Consider the following 23,096-nt stretch of genomic DNA (forward strand, 5'->3'; position numbering starts at 1 on the left):
TCATATGTATACATAGCCCATAAGGCGACGTCAGAAACCATCAGGGGAGAACGCCGCATAAAAACCAAACGTGCGCGCGCGTCTCCACTCTGAAGAACCGTATCGGAGAATCACGGCAAGCATTTCGCTGAAGAGCTGCCTCGTCAGAGAGCCTAGAAATGGCAGCGTCGTAGCAAGTATTTGTCAACACTCTGATAGTGCATTTACTTCCGGGTGTAGGTCGGCGTTACCTGGCTAAATTCACTTGACATTCGTTTTCCACATCGAAGACTCGTACGATATAATCCACTGCAAGATGACACAATTAGAAAGTATATTTAATTTCTGGACTCCAAGAACGGCATTCTTCACATAAGTAACACCTGTTTTTGTGTGCATTCGGGAGGACGACGGTGCAATCCCGCGCCCGGCCATCCTGATTTAGGTTTTCAGTGATTTCCCTAAATCGCTTCAGGCAAATGCCGGGATGGTTCCTTAGGAAGGGCACGGCCGATTTCCTTCCCTAATCCGAGCTTGTGCTCCGTCTCTAATGACATCGTTGTCGACGGGGCGTTAAAACAGTAATCTCCACCTCCTCTGTTCGTGTGTTTAAGGTTGCGTTTTGAGGCTCAGGCAACATCGCAGTGACTATAGCCCGCCTCTGGCAGCCAGTGTGTCGTTAGCTCAGAGGTTCCCTTGTGCGTTGCAGTGCTTGTACTATAAGACATAGCAGTTCGAATCACGGTAGAAGCCGCTGACTACAACGTTTTATTTTCCATTTTAATTAATGGAGTTGCAAACTGCTAGTAAAAATTTCTTATGCGAAATCTGAAGAATGCCTTTAAACATCAATCTTCCTCCGATTTCGACTTAGTAAATTAAGTTAATATCATGGATTTCTGCATTGCAAATTCCAAGGTGCTTCACTGTAAAATAGACCCTGAAAAGATTCAAACCGACTGTCAACGATATAAATTTGAGCTTTGTTTGTCATATAGGTCTAACATGTCAGAAGGTTGTTTATGAAGTGCACATGTTCATTAATATAGTTCCCTTCTTCTAAATTTTTGCAATAGCATTTAACTGTAGACGTTTTCTAACACCGGCGTTAGCAATTCCTTTCCGTTCTCTGAAACCTTCAAAACGACAAATTTTTCTGGTTTAAATCTGATGACCTTAACTATCACTTCCGATCAACAATAAATACTTCATGAACTCCAAATGTGCAGTGTTCCTGCACTGCTACAGAGCATGCATTGCAAGGTATTCACACAGTTTATCGCATAGACTTACCATAAGGAATGAAACAAGAACTGTAATACACTTTACACCACAGACGCTCACTCTGGCTTGACGAAAACATCCAAAGATTGACCAAAAGTTGCACAAATAATTGAGTTTGAAAGGAAAAGAAACGAGGTATGAAGCATTTATAAATTCATCGAATGTAGTGAGGTGGTTTCATTTCGTCCCAGTCTATAAAATTAATTTCGGGCCATACTCAGCTCTTGCCGATTAATGTAATATAATACCCGCCTACTAATCAGGGCGTCTGTCTCCGTTGCTTTTGAGCGTGAATGGAAATTGTAGAAATTTTCTGTGGAGCAACATCTAATAATAAAGCGTTTTAAATCATCAAAAGCGATGAGCGGTAGCAGGCGCTTTCGATAAAGAACGGGGGAGTGCAGCGCCGCTGCTGTCGCCACGGCCGCTGCCAGTAGCCAGCAACAAATGGATCCCGGAGCTTTGCCGCATACGGCGTCCAGAGGAGGACAGTCTGCAGGAAATCTGCCGCAAAATCGTTACTGGATAAAATTTTGATATCGGTGTGTCACAAAGCGAAATAGATTGAATCTGTGCTACCATTACATTCACGTCTTCAGCATTCAGACAGAAGAGGCTATAAAAATATTTTATGCCAGCTGCTCTCGATCCACTGACATTATGAACAGAAACAACGCACGCTACCGCTAGACCACAGGCGTAATCAGCCTAGAGTTTCTCTATCATGGGACAAGTTTTCCTCCAGGAAGTGCCGCAGTCTACAGTGTTGCCAGATTGTGCAGATAACCGGACTTAGAGAATTAGCGAGCTGGCCAGTTTTTTTGTCCCATGTCGCGATCGGCGCGGACTTAGCCTCTGAAGCGGCCGGCCGCCGGTCAAGTTTTATGTCAAAGAGTGTACATGCTACCTGTCAGAGTCTTATCTAGACATATCAGGGGTCTCATATCACTCCCATTGCACATGCCCCCCACCAATACAGAGCCTCCACCAGCTTGAACAGTCCCCTGCTGATATGCAGGGTGCATGGACCCATTCACACCCATCCACTCGATATAATTTGAAACGAGACTCGTCCGAGCAGGCAACATGTTTCCAGTCATCAACAGTCCAATGTTGATGTTGATGAACCCAGGCAAGGTATAAAACTTTGTGTTGTGCAGTCGTCAAGGGTACAAAAGTGAACCTTTAGCTCTGAAAGCCCATATCAATGATGTTTCATTGAATTGTTCACGCACTGACACTTGTTGATGGCCCAGCATTGAAATCTGCAGCAATTTGCAGAAGGGTTGCATTTCTGTGATGTTGAGTCATTCTCTTCAGTTGTTGTTGGTCCCGTTCTTGCAGGATCTTTTTCTGGCTGCAGTGATATCAGAGATTTGATGTTTTACTGGATTCCTGTTATTCATGGTGCGCTCATGAAATGTTTTTACGGGAAAATCCCCCCTTCTTTGCTACCTAGGAGATGCTGTGCCCCATCGCTCATACGCTGACTGTAACACCACATTCAAACTCACTTAGGTCTTCATAACCTGCCACTGTTGGAGCAGTAACCAATTTAAAAACTGTGCCAGACACTTGTTGTCTTATATAGGCATTGCCTACTGCAGCAGTGTATTCTGCCTGTTTGCATATCTTTGTATTTGAGTATGTGTGCCTATACCAGTTACTTTGGTGCTTCAGTGTAAATTTCCACTAGTTTGTCATCTCATCGACTTTTCAATTTGATTTTTAGCTTTCGAAAGAAAAAGAAAACTTACACAGAACTGTGACAACGAGTGTGTTAGAAAGGGAACAACTGCCATGTTCTTTCTACCAGCAACTAGTATGAGGCAACATTGTGCTATAAGTTAACAAGACTAATAAAATAGTTATATCTGTACCAGGTTATCTCAGTGTTTTACCTTCTGCCAACTGCATCAGAGATGTAGTATCAATGACAGGGGCAAATTGAAAAAAGGTGATGTTGCTGCCCAACTCCATACACTTTCTTCGCCAAGAGCTACAGATGGTCTCGTGCAGTTAAATAGCTTCTGTGCTGTTTCAGGGCCACATTCAACAATGAAACTTCGCTGACAGGTTCTTGCATATTCCTATTCATTGCTGTTTTGTTCGTTTCTCCATCTCTAATATCTTTATTTCTTCTGACAGAATGCATTGCAATCTTTTGAAAAGTTACAGAAATGTGCTATAACTGTTGTAGAGCTTCTTTAGTTGTGCTCTGAAATGTAATTTGTTAATCATCACTTTTTGTTATTAGCACCTGACATTTCAATTTTTTATGACTTTGAAATGCCTATGTCTCTTATATCGTTTTATTTGTCTTAAAGTGCCAGAATCATTGTTTCAGCGAGACTAAAAAAATGAAAACAGTTAAATCATTGTGGAAGACTGCCTACTTGTAAATATCATAATAGGAAGCTGCCTGCCAACAACAAACGTGTCCACAGGTAATCATGGGTAGAAAGTGGGTGATGTGTGTGTGTGTGTGTGTGTGTGTGTGTGTGTGTGTGTGTGTGTGTGTGTGTGTGTGTGTGTGGGGGCGGGGGTGGTTATGTTAGTGACCTTGTCTTTACATCTCTACTGAACTTTGCCATCACCTGCAATGTTCATGTGAAGTATGTGTGCTAGTTTTTATGCCACGCTGTCAAGGATTGTCTTTGTAATGGCTCTTTCCTCAATTAAACTCCCGTGTTTCCATAGACCATTTCTCCTTTCATCACTCAAAATCACCTACGGCTTAAGAAACTTCACTATATACTCTGCCAGGGATTCACCAGCTTCTCGTTGTGCCCTAAGGTTCTTTTCTTCCCCCTCCATAGTGGCATTCTGCTGCCTACGCATGTGGCTGGAAAAAAATGTAAAACCAGTGTGGTGTTACCGCCAGACACCACAATTGCTAGGTGGTAGCTTTTAAATCGGCCGCGGTCTGGTAGTATACGTCGGACCCGCTTGTCGCCACTGTCAGTGATAGCAGACCGAGCCCCACCACACGGCAGGTCTAGAGAGACGTCCTGGCACTCGCCCAGTTGTACAGCCGACGTTGCTAGCCATGGTTCACTGACAACTACGCTCTCATTTGCCGAGACGATAGTTAGCATAGCCTTCAGCTACGTCATTTGCTACGACCTCGCAAGGCGCCATTACCAGTTATTATTGCTATTATACTTCTGTATCATCAAGAGCGATGTTCTACAATTATGCATTAAAGTTAAGTATTCCAGAAGCTATGTACTATTTTTGGCTACTATAATTCCTTGTCATTTTCCAGACCTCATGCCAGCCTGCGTGTAATTAAACGCGTGCCTTTCGGTTAGCCGTCACTGTGGATTGGCTGTCTTGCCAGTCCACAGCAACCAGTCCCATACACCCATCTGCAATCTCTCACTGCATTACTATCACAAGCATGTCATATATGATCAGAGTTTGGTCCATATGAGTCAGTAGCCATGTCATCTACCATCTGTATCACAGCTACTGTGCAGTGTTCTCTACACGTCTGACAACTAATCCACTGTCTACATGCTAGCCATGAACTCAAACCTCTGTATGAGTTCTAATTTCTCTTTTTTACTTATTGTGATCATTTCACGAGATGTACACTATCTGATCAAAAGTATCTGGACATTGTTATGTAATACAAAATTGACCACTAGATGACATGAGAAGCAGACATAAATACACCAGTCACAAGAGCTGCAAAACTTCAAACATGGACTAGTCATTGGATTTCACCTGAGTAACAAATCCATCAGGGACATTTTTCCCCTGTTTGAGTAAACTATTGGTGATACAACTGCGAAGTGGAAGTGCGAAAGAACAAGCACACTAAAACAAGACCATGCAGACCTCATTTACTTTGGGACAGGGGCCGTCAAGCATTGTAGAGGCTGGTTGTAAAAAATGGGATGAAATCATTGGAAGGAATCACTAGTGAGTTCCAAAGAGCTACCGGCAGCTCAGCTAACATAATGACTGTGTGTAGGGAGTTAAAAAGAATGGAGTTCAATAAAAGAGCATCTCCTCATAAGCCACACATTTCTGTTGTGATACTTGAGATGATGTAAAGAGTGATTCCATTGGACAGTGGATTACTAGAAATGAGTGATTTGGAATGAAGAAGCATGCCTATACCCATGGCAATGTAACAGAAGGGTTTGGGTTTGTGAATGCCTGTAGAACATTACCTACCATCATGTGTAGTGTCAACAGTGAAGTACAGTGTGTGGTGTTAAGGTATGAGGGTTGTTACCATTTTTAAGATGTGGTCCCCTAGGTGCATTTAATAAAACGCTAAATGCAGAATTTTGCAGCATTATGAACTGCATAACAGTAGATGAACAGTTCAGAGACAAGTGTTTCAACAAGAAAATACACAAATAACTTATGGGTTTGCTGCCAGGTGACGTCGTCGAACACTGCCGATATTTCGATAGGAGCACACCCTGCCATTCTCAAGGCACAAATGCAAGGAAGGAAAAATGTACAAGCAAATTTAATACCTCGGTTCATAGAGGAGAAACAAGGAAGACATCACACACAGAACAAGTGTCAACACAACCAAAGATAACCAACATCAGAAATATCGATGGTTACTATTAATCAACAGGTGAGGTAGCACTAATTCTGTCCCTCTGTTTTTTGATGAGAGACAGAGCCGGATTCCAAGCAGCATTTAAAGAAAATCCACCATCTTTGTTAATAAGGTTGCTTGATAGTCTGATTTCAACAGCTTCCTTAATAACACTATCCCAAAGCTTGACGTGCAAGCCAGAATCTCCGTGTTGTTGTATTCCATAGGATGACCGGTGTCAAGGCAATGTTCTGCAATAGCGGATTTGCTCGGCTGTTGTAAGCGTGTGTGACACTTATGTTCAGTACACCGGTCTTCCACGGTCCTGATTGTCTGACCAATATATGACATGCCACAACTGCAAGGAATACGATAGATAGGTCTCTCAAGAAAATGCACGCTGTCAGAAAACAGCATCTGTTAGGCAATGGTTTACAAACAGTAACATCCATTAAATAGACTGAGCTTCCTGCGAGTCCAAACCTGAACACAGTGGAACACTTTTGAGGTGAACTAAACTGTGGACTTTGCTATGACCAATGGGCTGCCATTCCTCCACAGACATTCAGGCACCTCATTGAAAGCATCCTGAGCCGGCCGAAGTGGCCGTGCGGTTAGACATTCAGGCACCTCATTGAAAGCATCCTGAGCCGGCCGAAGTGGCCGTGCGGTTAGACATTCAGGCACCTCATTGAAAGCATCCTGAGCCGGCCGAAGTGGCCGTGCGGTTAAAGGCGCTGCAGTCTGGAACCGCAAGACCGCTATGGTCGCAGGTTCGAATCCTGCCTCAGGCATGGATGTTTGTGATGTCCTTAGGTTAGTTAGGTTTAACTAGTTCTAAGTTCTAGGGGACTAATGACCTCAGCAGTTGAGTCCCATAGTGCTCAGAGCCATTTGAACCATTTTTTGAAAGCATCCTGAGGAGTTCAAGTCATCATGGAAGTGAAGGATGGACACACCCTATATTAATGTCCACTAATAGATGTCCAGGTACTTTTGATCATATAGTGTTTGTGGGAGAATCAATATGTGGCATACCTCTTTCTGGAATATATACGCTCAGAATTTCAACAATAAATCTCTCCATAATGTACAGTGCTTCTCTTATGATGTCTGCCACTGGAGTTTAATGATCACCTCCATGTATGATCACCTCACATGTATTAAATTAACCCATTACAAAATGTCCTGCTCTTCTTTGGATCTCATTCTCTCTTCTTTTAATCTTACATGGTAAGTGTTCAACACGGGCAAGCAATACACAATTATCAGTCAAACGAATGTTTGTAAATAAGTTTTGTGAGTAAATTACATTTCTTTAAGAGTCTTTCAGTGAATCTCAGCCTTGCATCTGTTTTTCCTACAACTAAGTACTGCTTTAATTGTTCTGGACTACATGTCTTATGGTTGTTACTGAGACATTGACAAAAGTGTAATTAAAACTGTGAACCTTTCTGCCCATTCATGTGCAACATTTTATGTTTGTTTATGTTGAGTATTGGTTGCCAGTTCCTCCATCCATTGTCAAAACTGCAAATCCTACCTGCATTTTGCTGTAGTCTTATCATATTGCAACTTCCCTGTTGACAACAGCATCATCAGTGAACAGCCTCAAGGAGCTTACAATGTTATCCATTGGATTGTTTATATAAATTGTGAAGAGTGCCAGCTTCATAACACTCCTTTATGCTGCCCCAAGAACTTGATTTACTTCTACCAGTTACATTCCATTAAGAATCACATGTTGTATTCTGTCTGCTAGGAAGTCTTGAATCCTGTAACAAAGCTGGTTTAATATTTGATAAGCTCTTACTTTGTTCACTAAGCAACAGTATGGAATTGTATTCAATGCCTCCTGAAACTCAGGAAACAAGGCGTCAACCTGGGTACCTTTATCTGCAGACATCTACCTGTTATGGATGAAAACAACAAACAGCGTTTCACAAAATCTGTTTGGAAACTCTTGTTGTTTCCTATAGAACAGCCAATGAATGGCACCTGTCTCCTCCATCCCCACACCCAAATACTTTGGTAATAGCTGCCACATACCCTCTCTTCCCTGCACCCTCACTTCCCTCCATAGCCTAAGTGCTCTGTAAATCATACACTGATGGAAAAAAAGTTCTCAATGCCAAAAAATAATTAATGCAGAGTAATGAAATTTCAGGAATCCATTTGGCTAGGTAACATATTTCATTTATTAATATCGCAAGATCACAGGTTAATGTAAATGCTTGATAAACCGTTACAAATTTGAAATACTAGTACATTAATAACCAATGTAATTGCCAAAATTGTGAATGGAAGTATGCAAACATGCATACGTTGTGTTGTACAGGTGCCAGATGTCTGTGTGTGGGATGGAGTTCCATGTCTGTTGCACTTGGTCAGTCAGTACAGGGACCGTTAGTGCTGGAGTTATTGTCTGATGATGTCCCATATGTGCTTGATTGGAGACAAATCTGGTCATCAAGCAGGCCAAAGCAACATGTTGCAACAATGTAGAGTAGGTTGGGTTACAACAGCAGTATGTGGGCGAGTGTTATCCCCTGGAATGCTGTTCATGAATGGCAGTGCAAAGGTTGAATCACCAGACTGATGTACAAATTTGCAGTCAGGGTACGTGGGATAACCATGAGAGTGCTGCTGCTGTCATATGAAGTCACATCCCCAGATCGTAACTCCAGGTGTAGGTCCAGGGTGTCTAGCACGGAGACACATTGGTTGCAGGTCCTCACTTGGCCTCCTCCTAACCAACACATGGCAATCATTGGGTGCTAGGCAGAACCAGCTTCCATCAGAAAACACAACAGACCTCCACGTGGACCTCCAGTGAGCTCTCACTGGACACCACTGAAGTTGCATAAGGTGGCCATTTGGGATCAGTGGAATGCACACTACAGGGTGTATGGCTTAAAGCTGCCTTGAAGTAACTAATTTGTAACAGTTCATTGTGTCACTGTGGTGCGTAATGCTGCTCAAATTGATGCAGTAGATGCAGTCCGATGCACCAGAGACATATGCTGAATGTAAAGGTCTTCCCTCTCAGTAGTGCCACATGGCCGGCAAGAGCCAGTCTTCTGGCGGCTACACATTCTTGTTACAACTGCTGCCAGCAATTGTGTACAGTGGCTACATTCCTGCCAAGTCTTTCTCCAGTATTGTAGAAGAAACATCCAGATTGTTGTAGCCTTGTTACATGATCTCCTTCAAACTCAATGAGGTGTTGATAATGATGTCTTTGTTACCTTAAAGGTATTCTTGACTAACTACAACTCACCATGTACAATCTCAAAGGTAACTAATGCTCATGACGACTACAGCATGTATTTATAGCAACCCTGATTTACATTCTACTAGCACCACTCTTATGTGACTGATGCTAATCTGAAAGGACATCATCTTTCAGATGTAGGAACACATCTCGCAACTTTTGATTATGACGCACAACTTCTTCTTGGTGTTACAATTTTTTTCATCCTCCCCCCATCGGTGTACAACAGCAGTCACAGTTGTCTTGAAAGACAGCATTTGAATTTTGTGGTGTGTATGTGTGTTTTGTGTACTGTGCTGTATTGTAGCGTACTATACTATACTAAAACTAGAAGAGCTGAAACTCGAAAGCTAATGAGCTTATATGACCTTCAAATGTCCCTTTGTCACTACCATTTACCTGCAAGTGAATGATCGCCTATCTTCACTTACGTATATTATTTCCAACTTTGAATTTCCATCATCGTCATTACATACATTTTATATGTTTTATGTATCCAACAATTACTTTTTTACCATTTAGTGTTTTGTGTGTTGTATTTATTCAGTGCTTTTTTTTTTTTTCAGGCTTCCATTCAGCCAATTGGAAAATTTATTCCCCCTGATGATGTGGATTTACCTTCATCCTCTGGAGTTGATTTGAACAGTGTTGACCTCTGACCTTCGTCAGCTCTCACCCAAACAAACTGTAATGACTGGGGTTATCCATACACTAGCGAATAATAGATAAAAATGTTAAACTTACTGAAATTACTGAGCTGGTGCCACCACTTAAACGAAAGTTCTGAAACTTGGGTCTTCGCAAACTGGAGTTTCTTCTTTTGCAGCAGAAAAGTAAAATGAGACGGCAGCAAAATAAGTTGTTCATAATTCCACATTAACATTAAGAAAAGTAAAATGCAATAGAGAAGCTTATACATTTGTTAAATTCCACTACTACTGTTTGTGTGTATTGTATCATCTTCTTACACATTCTTGTTTGTCCTCCTCCACCTCTTCAGATTCTGCAACAGATTTCTGTAATTCAAGTGCCCAAGACCCAGCACACCTCTGTTTTTGCAAATCTTATCACCAATTCTATAATATTTATTATCTTTAATCCAAGTATTTTATGTATAATTTAAAGAAAATGTTATTTTTATTTTAAAAATTAATGTCTTCTTCAAATGCCACATGTAGAGTCCAACATCAGAATCAAGTCTTATAAATTTTTATTGTTGCCGATGTGAAAATGATTGCTGTGTATCCTTGTCTCAGTAGTTACAAGTCTAAGAGTGAAAGAAATTAACAACACATGTTTCATTTAGTAGTTCTCTAAAAAGTTTTAAGTTACTGTTTTGGTATGAGAAAGAATTTTTATTTTAGAACCAACTATTTCATCAAAACATGCTGGCCAATCTTTTATTTTAATGAACATTAGTAGTATGATTTGTATATTATTACTTTTCTAGTCATAAGGAAACATATGTTTTTGTATGTATTTTTCTGAAAATTATGTAAAGTAAATGATGATGACAATTTTACTTGTAATGTGGTTTGAGTGTAATGAACTGTGTTTGGATTAGAGTAAGTAATGGAAGTAGATGATGACTTGAAGTGAATCACAGAATTTTGTAAGATCTTTCAATATTAAAGCTCAGGATTTCCTAAATTAAAATGTTTAATAATTACAAGATTGTAATATATACATGTTGAATGGACAATTATTTATAATGCAAAAGTAAAAGAAGACCTTCAAATACATCAGAACTAACTGTAACTTATATATTTTGTACATTAATTTTTATAGATTTGTGGTGGTATCATTTTATCAGTTTCAGTGAAAGTGTGGTGCTATGAAAACTTTCACGTTTTTATAACTGTTCTTCAGTTTAGTTGTTCTTATTTAGAATTAGTTAAACTAACTATCTTGTTGCACAACATAATCATTTATTACAGTAACAAAAATTCCATACAATATCATTGTGTTTTTAAACCAACACAATTCAGTTTACAGTTGCAGGGAATGACAACATAATCTCACCTTACATAATAGTAACAAGTGTTATGTAATGCATAATGAACTTAGTAATTTTTTTGTTACACTTCAGGGTATCAATTTTTTACAACTATACCATATACATATTCATATCTACAATGGTTGAATAGCTACTCACAATGAAGTGAGCATTGATTTTATGTAATTGTGTTTATCTTACTTTCATTATTTATTTAATCATTGCCAAAAGGTTTATTTATGGTGTGCAGTGTGATTAAGATGGTATGTTAAATTATTAGTGTCATTGTGTGCATTTATTTTAGAGTATTATGAATGGTTAGTGTTATATATCCTATTCCAGCAAATGTTACTGTAAGTAAAGTAGCCTCAAAGTTAGACTTACAATTACAGAAATGTAAAAACACTGTACCAAGAAATATTTTACGAAGTATTTCAATTTTTGTATCAGTCCCTATGTATCTGCTGCTTTGGGAAAATACACAATGAAATTTATTCCAAGAGTATTTTGTTCACTGAATTTTTAGAATGCCTTAAAACTATGCAGTGCCTGTTTGATATTAATTAATTTTCAGTATTGCTATTATTTACATTATGCCTGAGTGGGCTGCTTGCAGTTATGTTTTCCATTCTATATTCTAACCTCCAGTGACTAAGCTCTGAGAATAAGACAGTCATGAATATTTTTCTTGCATTGCTGTCACCAATACCACAACCAAAACCACGACGACGACAACGACCACCACCACCACCACCACCACCTAAAGGCCATGTCTTGTTGCCACAGCCATCCTTTTCTAACCAAGCGAGGTGCTGCAGTAGTTAGCACACTGGACTCACATTCAAGAGGAGGAAAGTCAAATCCTTGTCTGCCCATCCAGATTTTGATTTTCCATGATTTCTCTAATCAGCTAAGGCATATACCATGGTTGTTTCTTTGAGAGACTATGGCCAGTTTCCTTCCCCGTCCTAACCTAATCCAAGCTTGTGCTCTGGCTGTACTGCTCTCATTGTAGACAGTACATTAACCTCCAATCTTCTTTCATTTTATTCTTTTCTATGTTGCAGTGGCCTCTGTTTCTTAATAATATTGACCTTTTGTCAACTCTAGTAAATTTAGTATTGTTTTCTGTTGTGACCTCCTCTGTCTTTTTTACAAATATTTTTTGTGTCTACACACAATTTGTTAAAAAATTTTGAACTAAGTAAATGAACAAAAAGTTTAATTTTCTCTTTTGAATGGTAAGTAGATGGACAGTAAGTCAAGTCCAGTGTACAGCAAACTCCACATGCCACCATTGCAGCACAACATTGTGCACCACTGACATCAACATCTGTGGCCGACAGAGGCTGCTGGCCTCAGCAGCATAAGGTACCAGCTCAGCAGCAGTACCAGGCAGAAGCCGCCGTCCTTACAACAGCCCCAGCAACGAATAATGAAGAGAGACATGCATGCTTCACCATGCATTGTATCAATCAAGGTCAATAAAGTTCTTTGTAACTGCTAACAGTGTCAGCACTGGGCCTCGCAGCCTGTCACTACCATTCACCTCCCCCCCCCTCCCCCCCTTACCTTAATCAGTAAAACTTTGCACAATGCAGTACATATAAATACAGACATTATTACATTATTATGATTTTGGTAAAATTATATGGAATTATATATATTTTTTCAGTAGTATATGGACAGTAAGTCGAGTCCCGTGTACCGCAAACTCCACATGCCATCATTTCAGCACAACATTGTGCACCACTGACATCAACATCTGTGGCCGACAGAGGCTGCTGGCCCCCCATGAACCATGGACCTTGTCGTTGGTGGGGAGGCTTGTGTGCCTCAGCGATACAGATAGCCGTGCCGTAGGTGCAAGCACAACGGAGGGGAATCTGTTGAGAGGCCAGACAAACGTGTGGTTCCTGAAGAGGGGCAGCAGTCTTTTCAGTAGTTGCAGGGACAACAGTCTGGATGATTGACGAATCTGGCCTTGTAACACTAACCAAAATGACCTTGCTGTGCTGGTACTGCGAACGGCTGAAAGCAAGGGGAAACTACGGCCGTAATTTTTCCCGAGGGCATGCAGCTTTACTGTATGGTTAAATGATGATGGCAACCTCTTGGGTAAAACATTCCGGAGGTAAAATAGTCCCCCATTTGGATCTCCGGGCGAGGACTACTCAAGAGGATGTAGTTATCAGGAGAAAGAAAACTGGCTTTCTATGGATCAGAGCGTGGAATGTCAGATCCCTTAATCGGGCAGGTAGGTTAGAAAATTAAAAAAGGGAAATGGATAGGTTAAAGTTAGATACAGTGGGAATTAGTGAAGTTCGGTGGCAGGAGGAACAAGACTTCTGGTCAGGTGAATACAGGGTTATAAACACAAAATCAAATAGGGGTAATGCAGGAGTAGGTTCAACAACGAATAGGAAAATAGGAATGCGGGTAAGCTACTACAAACAGCATAGTGAACGCATTATTGTGGCCAAGATAGACACGAAGCCCACGCCTACCACAGTAATACAAGTTTATATGCCTACTAGCTCTGCAGATGACGAAGAAATTGAAGAAATAAAAGAAATTATTCAGATAGTGATGGGAGACGAAAATTTAATAATCATGGGTGACTGGAATTCGTCAGTAGGAAAAGGGAGAGAAGAAAACGTATTAGGTGAATATGGATTGGGAGTAAGAAATGAAACAGGAAGCCGCCTGGTAGAATTTTGCACAGAGCACAACTTAGTCATAGTTAACACTTGGTTCAAGAATCATAAAAGAAGATTGTATACATGGAAGAAGCCTGGAGATACTGACAGGTTTCAGATAGATTATATAATGGTAAGACAGAGATTTAGGAACCAGGTTTTAAATTGTAAGACATTTCCAGGGGCAGATGTGGACTCTGACCACAATCTATTGGTTATGAACTGTAGATTAAAACTGAAGAAACTGCAAAAAGGTGGGAATTTAAGGAGATGGGGCCTGGATAAACTTACTAAACCAGAGGTTGTACGGATTTTCAGGGAGAGCATAAGGGAACAATTGGCAAGAATGGGGGAAAGAAATACAGTAGAAGAGGATGGGTAGCTTTGAGGGATGAAGTAGTGAAGGCAGCAGAGGATCAAGTGGGTAAAAAGATGAGGGCTAATAGAAATCCTTGGGTAATAGAAGAAATATTGAATTTAATTGATGAAAGGAGAAAATATAAAGATGCGGTAAATGAAGCAGGAAAAAAGGAATACAAACGTCTCAAAAATGAGATCAACAGGAAGTGCAAAATGGCTAAGCAGGGATGGCTAGAGGACAAATGTAAGGATGTAGAGGCTTATCTCACTAGGGGGAAGATAGATACTGCCAACAGGAAAATTAAAGAGACCTTTGGAGAAAAGAGAACCACTTGTATGAATATCAAGAGCTCAGATGGAAACCCAGTTCTAAGCAAAGAAGGGAAAGCAGAAAGGTGGAAGGAGTACATAGAGGGTCTATACAAGGGCGATGTACTTGAGGATAATATTATGGAAATGGTAGAGGATGTGGATGAAGATGAAATGGGAGATATGATACTGCGTGAAGAGTTTGACAGAACACTGAAAGACCTGAGTCGAAACAAAGCTCCGGGAGCAGACAATATTCCATTAGAACTACTGACAGCTTTGGGAGAGCCAGTCCTGACAAAACTCTACCATCTGGTGAGCAAGATGTATGAGACAGGCGAAATACCCTCAGACTTCAAGAAGAATATAATAATTCCAATCCCAAAGAAAGCAGGTGTTGACAGATGTGAAAATTACCAAACTATCAGTTTAATAAGTCACGGCTGCAAAATACTAACGCGAATTCTTTACAGACGAATGGAAAAACTAGTAGAAGCTGACCTCAGGGAAGATCAGTTGGGATTCCGTAGAAATATCGGAACACGTGAGGCAATACTGACCCTACGACTTATCTTAGAAGAAAGATTAAGGAAAGACAAACCTACTTTTCTAGCATTTGTAGACTTAGAGAAAGCTTTTGACAATGTTGACTGGAATACTCTTTCAAATTCTGAAGGTGGCAGGGGTAAAATACAGGGAGCAAAAGGCTATTTACAATTTGTACAGAAACCAGATGGCAGTTATAAGAGGCGAAGGACATGAAAGAGAAGCAGTGGTTGGGAAGGGAGTGAGACAGGGTCGTAGCCTCTCCCCGATGTTATTCAATCTCTATACTGAGCAAGCAGTGAAGGAAACAAAAGAAAAATTCGGAGTAGGTATTAAAATCCATGGAGAAGAAATAAAAACTTTGAGGTTCGCCAATGACATTGTAATTCTGTCAGAGACAGCAAAGGACTTGGAAGAGCAATTGAACGGAATAAATAGTGTCTTGAAAGGAGGATATAAGATGAACTTCAACAAAAGCAAAACGAGAATAATGGAATGTAGTCTAATTAAGTCGGGTGATGCTGAGGGAATTAGATTAGGAAATGAGACACTTAAAGTAGTAAAGGAGTTTTGCTATTTGGGGAGCAAAATAACTGATGATGGTCGAAGTAGAGAGGATATAAAATGTAGATTGGCAATGGCAAGGAAAGCATTTCTGAAGAAGAGAAATTTGTTAACATCGAGTATAGGTTTAAGTGTCAGGAAGTCATTTCTGAAAGTATTTGTATGGAGTGTAGCCATGTATGGAAGTGAAACATGGACGATAAATAGTTTGGACAAGAAGAGAATAGAAGCTTTCGAAATGTGGTGCTACAGAAGAATGCTGAAGATTAGATGGATAGATCACATAACTAATTTGGAAGTATTGAATAGGATTGGGGAGAAGAGAAGTTTATGGCACAACTTGACTAGAAGAAGGGATCGGTTGATAGAACATGTTCTGAGGCATCAAGGGATCACTAGTTTAGTATTGGAGGGTGGTGTGGAGTTTAAAAATCGTAGAGGGAGACTAAGAGATGAATACACTAAGCAGATTCAGAAGGATGTAGGTTGCAGTAGGTACTGGGAGATGAAGAAACTAGCAGAGGATAGAGTAGCATGGAGAGCTGCATCAAACCAGTCTCAGGACTGAAGGCCACAACAACAACAACAACAACAACAACAACAACAGATAGAAATATGGTTCCCAGTGACAATGCGTATATACCAGAAATGGAATAGGCAAAAAAGGGTTAAAAAAGGTATCCTGAGCAAAATGCAAAAACAACGAAATTAAAAAGCAACAGAAATGAAGATTACTGCTGTGCTAGGCATGTTTTGAAGCTGTCAATGGAACTTGGATTCTTTGCCTGCAAATGTGTAAAAAATGTCCAGATGCTGTGAACAATGAAACATGATGTACAGATTTTAAGGAGGACAATGAACTACAAAAGATGCTAAGACTTTGTTATTTACTTCTATGATACACCAGGAGCCAATTAAATGGAAAAAATGCACTGTCTGAAAGAAGTAAATTCTCAACCGTTCAGAGGTTTGTTGTGATATTTTTGTGCAGACATTTTGCATTTCTTCTCAAAAAGTAAACACAGCACTACTAAAGGTTACCTCTACTAATATTTCTGGCAAAGGAATATGGAAAAGTGGTCATAATAAAGTTGATAATGAGTGTATTCAGTAAGCGATAAACCAAAAAATAAAACTCCCAGATACAAATCACATTTCTGTTGAAATTTAAATCATAAGGAATATTTTGAAACCCACTTAACAATGGGACTTACGTGTGAACACTACAAGTTAGAAATAACAATCCAGTAAGCATGTCAAAGTATAAAGCCATGTTCTACAAGTACTTCAACATAAAAATGCAAGCAAACAGTTTCGATTCACTCCACACAAAACGTAGTCAGAGAACGATAAAATACAAAAAGAAGCACTGCATTTACAATATAAAAATCACTTAAGATGAAACAAAATATGCAAAGGACCAAAAGAGGGTGAAGGACTTGAATTGACCACATCTGGTCTTGAGACGACTTTGCTGTTACCAAGAATCCCAACCAACAGTACATTCTGTAAAAGACAGTTATGGGTGTATAAATATAGAGTTTACTCTGGTACAACAGGAAAAAGGTTTTGCTTTATTTGGGTCAAAGCTACCACTATTCAAGGTGCCCAAGAAGCAGGTTCATGTCTCAAGTAGTATATTGAGAACAATGTGAAGAAAGCATTACAGAGTTCATTTTGTGGGTAGAATCTTGCAGTGGCCAAAACCAAAAAATCAAAATATCGTTGATGTTGGAGGCTATAAGGGAAACTTGCCCATCTCTTACTTCAGTTTCTCTAAGATAACTGACACCTGGGCACACATTTCTGCCAAACGATGCGGATTTCAGTGATGTTGAATGAGCTTTACAAATTCACAAATGCATTTATCTACCAAGTTAGTACCTAAATGTTATGGAAACCTGTAAAAAAAGAAATCCTCTTGATCCAACTTTAATGGAGACAAGCGATTTTGTTGGACGTTCTAAAATGGAGAATCGCATTGTGAATCATAAGGTTGATACCACAAGAAAAAAAATTAATTGGTTACAAATACATGAAATAATGTTGAAAAAGCAAGATCCATTCAAGCTGTACATAAAAGCCGACAATAATGATGATGCCTATGTCCCTGTGGATCTATAGAAGAAAAAACTTTTATGGACTTTTTGAACCACTATGGTCTCAAGGGAAAGTCATCTATGAGGATCACCCATTAAGTAATGCACCGCATTCATTTTCTTTGACAATTCTTTATTGAACATAATGAGAATTACATACACGAAAGAATGGTGTTTTATCTTATTTTTCCATATAATCTCCATCCGGTTCTATGGGATTCCTCCAGCGCAAAACAAAGATGTGTATGCCCTGTCAGTACCAATCCTTATCCTGGTGGCATAGCCAGTGCTTCATTGGGTGAGTCACCTTCTCATCGTCTTCAAAATGTCTTCAATGAATGGCATCCTTTAATGACCCAAACAAGTGGAAGTCCAAGGGGGCTAGGTCAGGTGTGACAGCTGTGGATGGTCATCCCAATTGCTGCAAATCGTGGAACTCCACCGAACCACCTTCTAATGGCCTCACCCTCTGTGCCCAGTGACTAACTGTACTTCTGTTGACAGCAGATACTCCACAGACTATACACAAGAATTTGTGAATATTCTGCACAATTTCTTTCTCTGCAGTGACAAATTCAGTGACGGCACTTTGCTTGTGATGTACATCACCTACAGACACCATTTTGAAACTGTCCTGCAGCAACGCTACCTGTCGGAAGTGACAGAAACTTGGCACGCTCACTCAGAAGACTTCAAACAATACATATGTAACATTTCGCATTCATAGCATTGTTTTCGGCTGAGAAAAAAATGTGGTGCATTAATTTCTGGGCAACCCTTGTACCTAGACCTAAACCTGAAGATCTGAAGTCTATGTTGCACTTGATTCCAGTGATGCCAAACACTTTTATCATTCTCTTATTGGAGATGGTCAAGTCATTTGTGGCATCAAAGGGTTTAATGGTGTAATCAGTTTTCAAGAAGATAGATAATTATGCCAAAAACATTGCATAAGTGCAAAACAGAACATTGGATTCAGCACGTTTCATATTAACTCTCTCCATATTGCATTTACTTTAGTATGAAACAAATAAATTTTGCTGAAAAATGTATTATTTTATACATGTGCTTGTTATAATCATATTACCAACATTGAAATATCCACAATGTACGAGGTGCATTCAAGTTCTAAGGCCTCCAATTTTTTTTCTACGGACTGGAAAGAGATAGAAACATGCGCATTGTTTTAAAATGAAGCCGCGTTCATTGTCAATACATCCCAGAGATGGCAACACCGTACGGCAGATGGAATTTTACTGGCAGCGGTGAGAATGAGAACTGTTTTAAATACTTAAAATGGCTTCTGAATTTGCATGGTGTGAAACCAATTGAAATTCATTAACAGTTGAAGGAGACATGTGGTGATGGAGTTATGGATGTGTCAAAAGTGCGTTCATGGGTGCGACAGTTTAATGAAGGCAAAACATCGTGTGACAACAAACCGAAACAACCTCGGGCTCGCACAAGCCGGTCTGACGACATGATCGAGAAAGTGGAGAGAATTGTTTTGGGGGATTGCCGAATGACTGTTGAACAGATCGCCTCCAGAGTTGGCATTTCTGTGGGTTCTGTGCACACAATCCTGCATGACGACCTGCAAATGCGAAAAGTGTCATCCAGGTGGGTGCCACGAATGCTGACGGACGACCACATGGCTGCCCGTGTGGCATGTTGCCAAGCAATGTTGACGCGCAACGACAGCATGAATGGGACTTCTTTTCGTCGGTTGTGACAATGGATGAGACGTGGATGCCATTTTTCAATCCAGAAACAAAGCGCCAGTCAGCTCAAGGGAAGCACACAGATTCACCGCCACCAAAAAAATTTCAGGTAACCGCCAGTGCTGAAAAAATGATGGTGTCCATGTTCTGGGACAGCGAGGGTGTAATCCTTACCCATTGCATTCCAAAGGGCACTACGGTAACAGCTGCATCCTACGAAAATGTTTTGAAGAACAAATTCCTTCCTGCACTGCAACAAAAACGTCCGGGAAGGGCTGCGCGTGTGCTGTTTCACCAAGACAACGCACCCGCACATCGAGCTAAAGTTACGCAACAGTTTCTTCGTGATAACAACTTTGAAGTGATTCCTCATGCTCCCTACTCACCTGACCTGGCTCCTAGTGACTTTTGGCGTTTTCCACACATTCACCAGCTGTGCTGCTATCGCCTCAGCAATTTTCCATTGGTCAAAACAGACTCCTAAAGAAGCCTTCGCTGCTGCCATGGAATCATGGCGTCAGCATTGTGAAAAATGTGTACATCTGCAGGGCGATTACGTTGAGAAGTAACGCCAGTTTCATCGATTTCGGGTGAGTAATTAATTAGAAAAAAAATCGGAGGCCTTAGAACTTGAATGCACCTCGTAGTGGGTGATTTATTGTTGCCGAACCCAGAATATTAGTTTGTTAACTAAGTGGTAATGAGCCAAAAGGCATTTAACAAAATGGTGCATAAGTATATAATAATTTTGAACACTAACATTCTTAATACAATACATGTAATTGCCTTAACTTGCACCAGTTTTGAAAATGGCAGCTATTACACAGTTTTACAATGATGCGGTTTGCAAATGGATCAATATTTGTTTGCGATTGTGAAGCTTGGATCGCTACAGTTAATTGCAATACAATTGTTCTGCATTTTCTGGATCTGAACCAAATGTTTTCAGTTAGTGTTTGAAGTACGTTGTCTGTATATTTCCATTAGTTCAACCACCCACAGATACTCTCCTACTTTTCTTTATGATCATATTGCCTTTGTTGACCATTGTTCCTGTAAAATTAATATGGTTGCTAATCCCACTCTCAATTCTGACACTTTTGAAAAGAGATGGTCTGTTTATAGCCAGGAGACCTAAAGTGTGAATTCTGCGTGGTGTTTTTTAATTAGATGTTCGAGGCAGTTGTCTGAACATGGATTCACAGACAATAATTGAGCTGCAGAACGAAGTCCGTTCAGTTAAAATTATAGCAGCACATGCACAAATGAATTAAGAGAAACACAGGCAAGTAAAACGTCTAGCTGAGGAACAGCCCACATCTACAAGGCTACAATCCCATGGTTTGAGTTGGCCAATTCTTTTTTAAGGAAAACAGTTGACAAGAGAACATGCTACAGAAATCTGGAAGTCTGAATTCTTTACTCGATATTAATTCATTTAAAGTCACAGAATTGCTTCTCATTCACAAATTGTCGTACAAATGATTAAAATAAATTTAGTCTTCCAGTATAATATCTTTCAGAAAGGTCAGTGAGCAACAGAGCTGACATCTTTTTTTTTATGCAGTCACGGAGCCAAACACTTTATTCTTTATTTTTTATCTTTTGTCTTGTGCAACTATTTCATGTGAACAAGATTAACTCCTTCACAACTATTATAGCTGCCAAAACTTTCATTTTACACACGACTACAGCACTCACAAAACGATGAAACTTAAAGCGTACACTGGTGGTGCTGTGTCTACAGACACGTACACAGCTACTTGCGGACAACTTGTCACACTCAACGAGTGGTGCAAGCCAGTGTCATCGTGTAAACTAGACTTAATACAGAAGTGCCACAACACAATGTATCAGGACTCAACTAATGTCTGAAGTAATGCTGGAGGGGATCGACACCATGAATCCTGCAGGACAGTCAAAAAATCCGTAAGAGTACGAGGGAGTGGAGATCTCTTCTGAACAGCACGCTGCAAGGCATCCAAGATTATGCTCAATAATGTTCATGCTTGGGGAATTTGGTGACCAGCGGAAGTTTTTAAAATCAGATGAGTTCCTGGAGCCACTCTGTAGCTATTCTGCATGTGTAGGGTGTCACATTGTCCTGCTGGAACTGCCCAAGTCTATCGGAATGCACGATGGACATCAATGGATGCAAGTGATCAAACAGGATGCTTACGTACGTGTCACCTGTCAAGAGTTATATCTAGACATATCAGGCATCCCATACCACTTCAACTGCACACGACCCCAGCCATTACAGTGCTCTACCAGCTTGAAAAATCCCCTGCAGACATGCAGGGTCCATGGATTTATGAGGTTGTCTACACGTCTATGTGCGTAATACAATCTGAAACAAGATTTGTTCGAACAGGCAACACGTTTCCAGTCATCAACAGTCCAATGTCGGTGTTGACGGGCCCAGGCAAGGTGTAAATCTTTGTGCTGTGTAGTCATCAACAATACCCAAGTGGGCCTTTGGTCCTGAAAGCCCATATTGATGATGATTTGTTGAACAGTTCGCATGCAGACACCTGTTGATGGCCCAACAATGACATCTACAGCAATTTGCACTTATGCCACGTTGAAAAATTCTCTTCAGTGGTTGTTGGTCCCGTTCTTGCAGGTTCTTTTTCCGGCCGCAGCGACGTCGGAGATTTCATGTGTTACTGGATTCCTGATATTCCCGGTACACTTGTGAAATGGTCATATGGGTAAATCTCCACTTTATTGCTACCTTGGAGATGCTGTGTGCCAACTATAACACCACGTTAAAACTCACTTTAGTCCTGATAACCTGCCATTGTAGCAGCAGTAACCAATCTAACGACTGCACGAGACACTTGTTGTCTTATACAGGCATTGCCGACCACAGCACCCTATTCTGCTTGTTTAGATATGTCTGTGTTTGAATATGCATGCCTATACCAGTTTCTTTGGTGCTTCAGTCTTCAGTGTATATAAGGCATTATTTCAGTAGTGGTACAGATTGATGTTCCTTGTAATCTTTTAAGGTGTTAAATGTAATTGTAATAACAATACACACAGAAAGAAATGGTATCCCATGCAACAAGTAAAGGATTTCAACATTTCAGGTATCTCAATCACAGAGTTATGTTTAAGTCTCAGTGTTTCAAAATGAACTAAACTTGAGGTGTACCACTATTGAAATAAGTCCTTCACACAATCATGGTGTTACCATTCCTTCAAGTTTAGGCAAACTTTGAATGACTCTATGACCAATGGATCTGAATATAGTGGTTAATATACACATTCAACTACTAATCTACGTACATTGATCCTTGTTACTCTTATCCATATGGTTGAATTAATTTTGGAATTCAAGTAATGTTTTTGCTTGTTGCTATGAATACTCCTCCTTCTGAAAAGTCTAATTCATCTTTGTGACATAAATTACACTTATAGTTGAAACTATCCATACTTTCTACCTCAGGTTTCAACTACCTTTTCATATCCTAGTATGAATGTGGTGGTGACTGCTTTCTATGAGAGATGTGAAAATTTGTTGTGAATCCTCTTTTAAGATTCTCCTCTCCACATGTTTAACAGATAATGGAGAGATTTAAAAATATATGGTGAGAAAACAAAAGTTATTCAGAACTTTAAGGGAGATGAAAATTTGTGATGGGGGAATGGAAACAGATGTGAGAAAAAGAAAGAAAAGGGGAAAAATT

At 40.1% G+C, this 23,096-nt stretch overlaps 1 protein-coding gene across 2 annotated transcripts in view; it reads left to right on the top strand.

The window, feature by feature from the left end:
* LOC126418956 (microprocessor complex subunit DGCR8) overlaps positions 1–11,597 on the top strand; it is a 257,886-nt gene extending 246,289 nt beyond the window's left edge. For both annotated transcript variants that reach the window (XM_050085999.1, XM_050086000.1), the window contains exon 13: positions 9,674–11,597. In XM_050085999.1, coding sequence (XP_049941956.1) covers positions 9,674–9,766 — 93 coding nt within the window. In that variant the 3' untranslated portion in view covers positions 9,767–11,597. The remainder of the gene's footprint in view (positions 1–9,673) is intronic.
* The last annotated feature ends 11,499 nt before the right edge of the window (positions 11,598–23,096 follow it).

Source organism: Schistocerca serialis, chromosome 9, assembly GCF_023864345.2.
Source record: "Schistocerca serialis cubense isolate TAMUIC-IGC-003099 chromosome 9, iqSchSeri2.2, whole genome shotgun sequence".
Lineage (NCBI taxonomy): Eukaryota > Metazoa > Arthropoda > Insecta > Orthoptera > Acrididae > Schistocerca > Schistocerca serialis.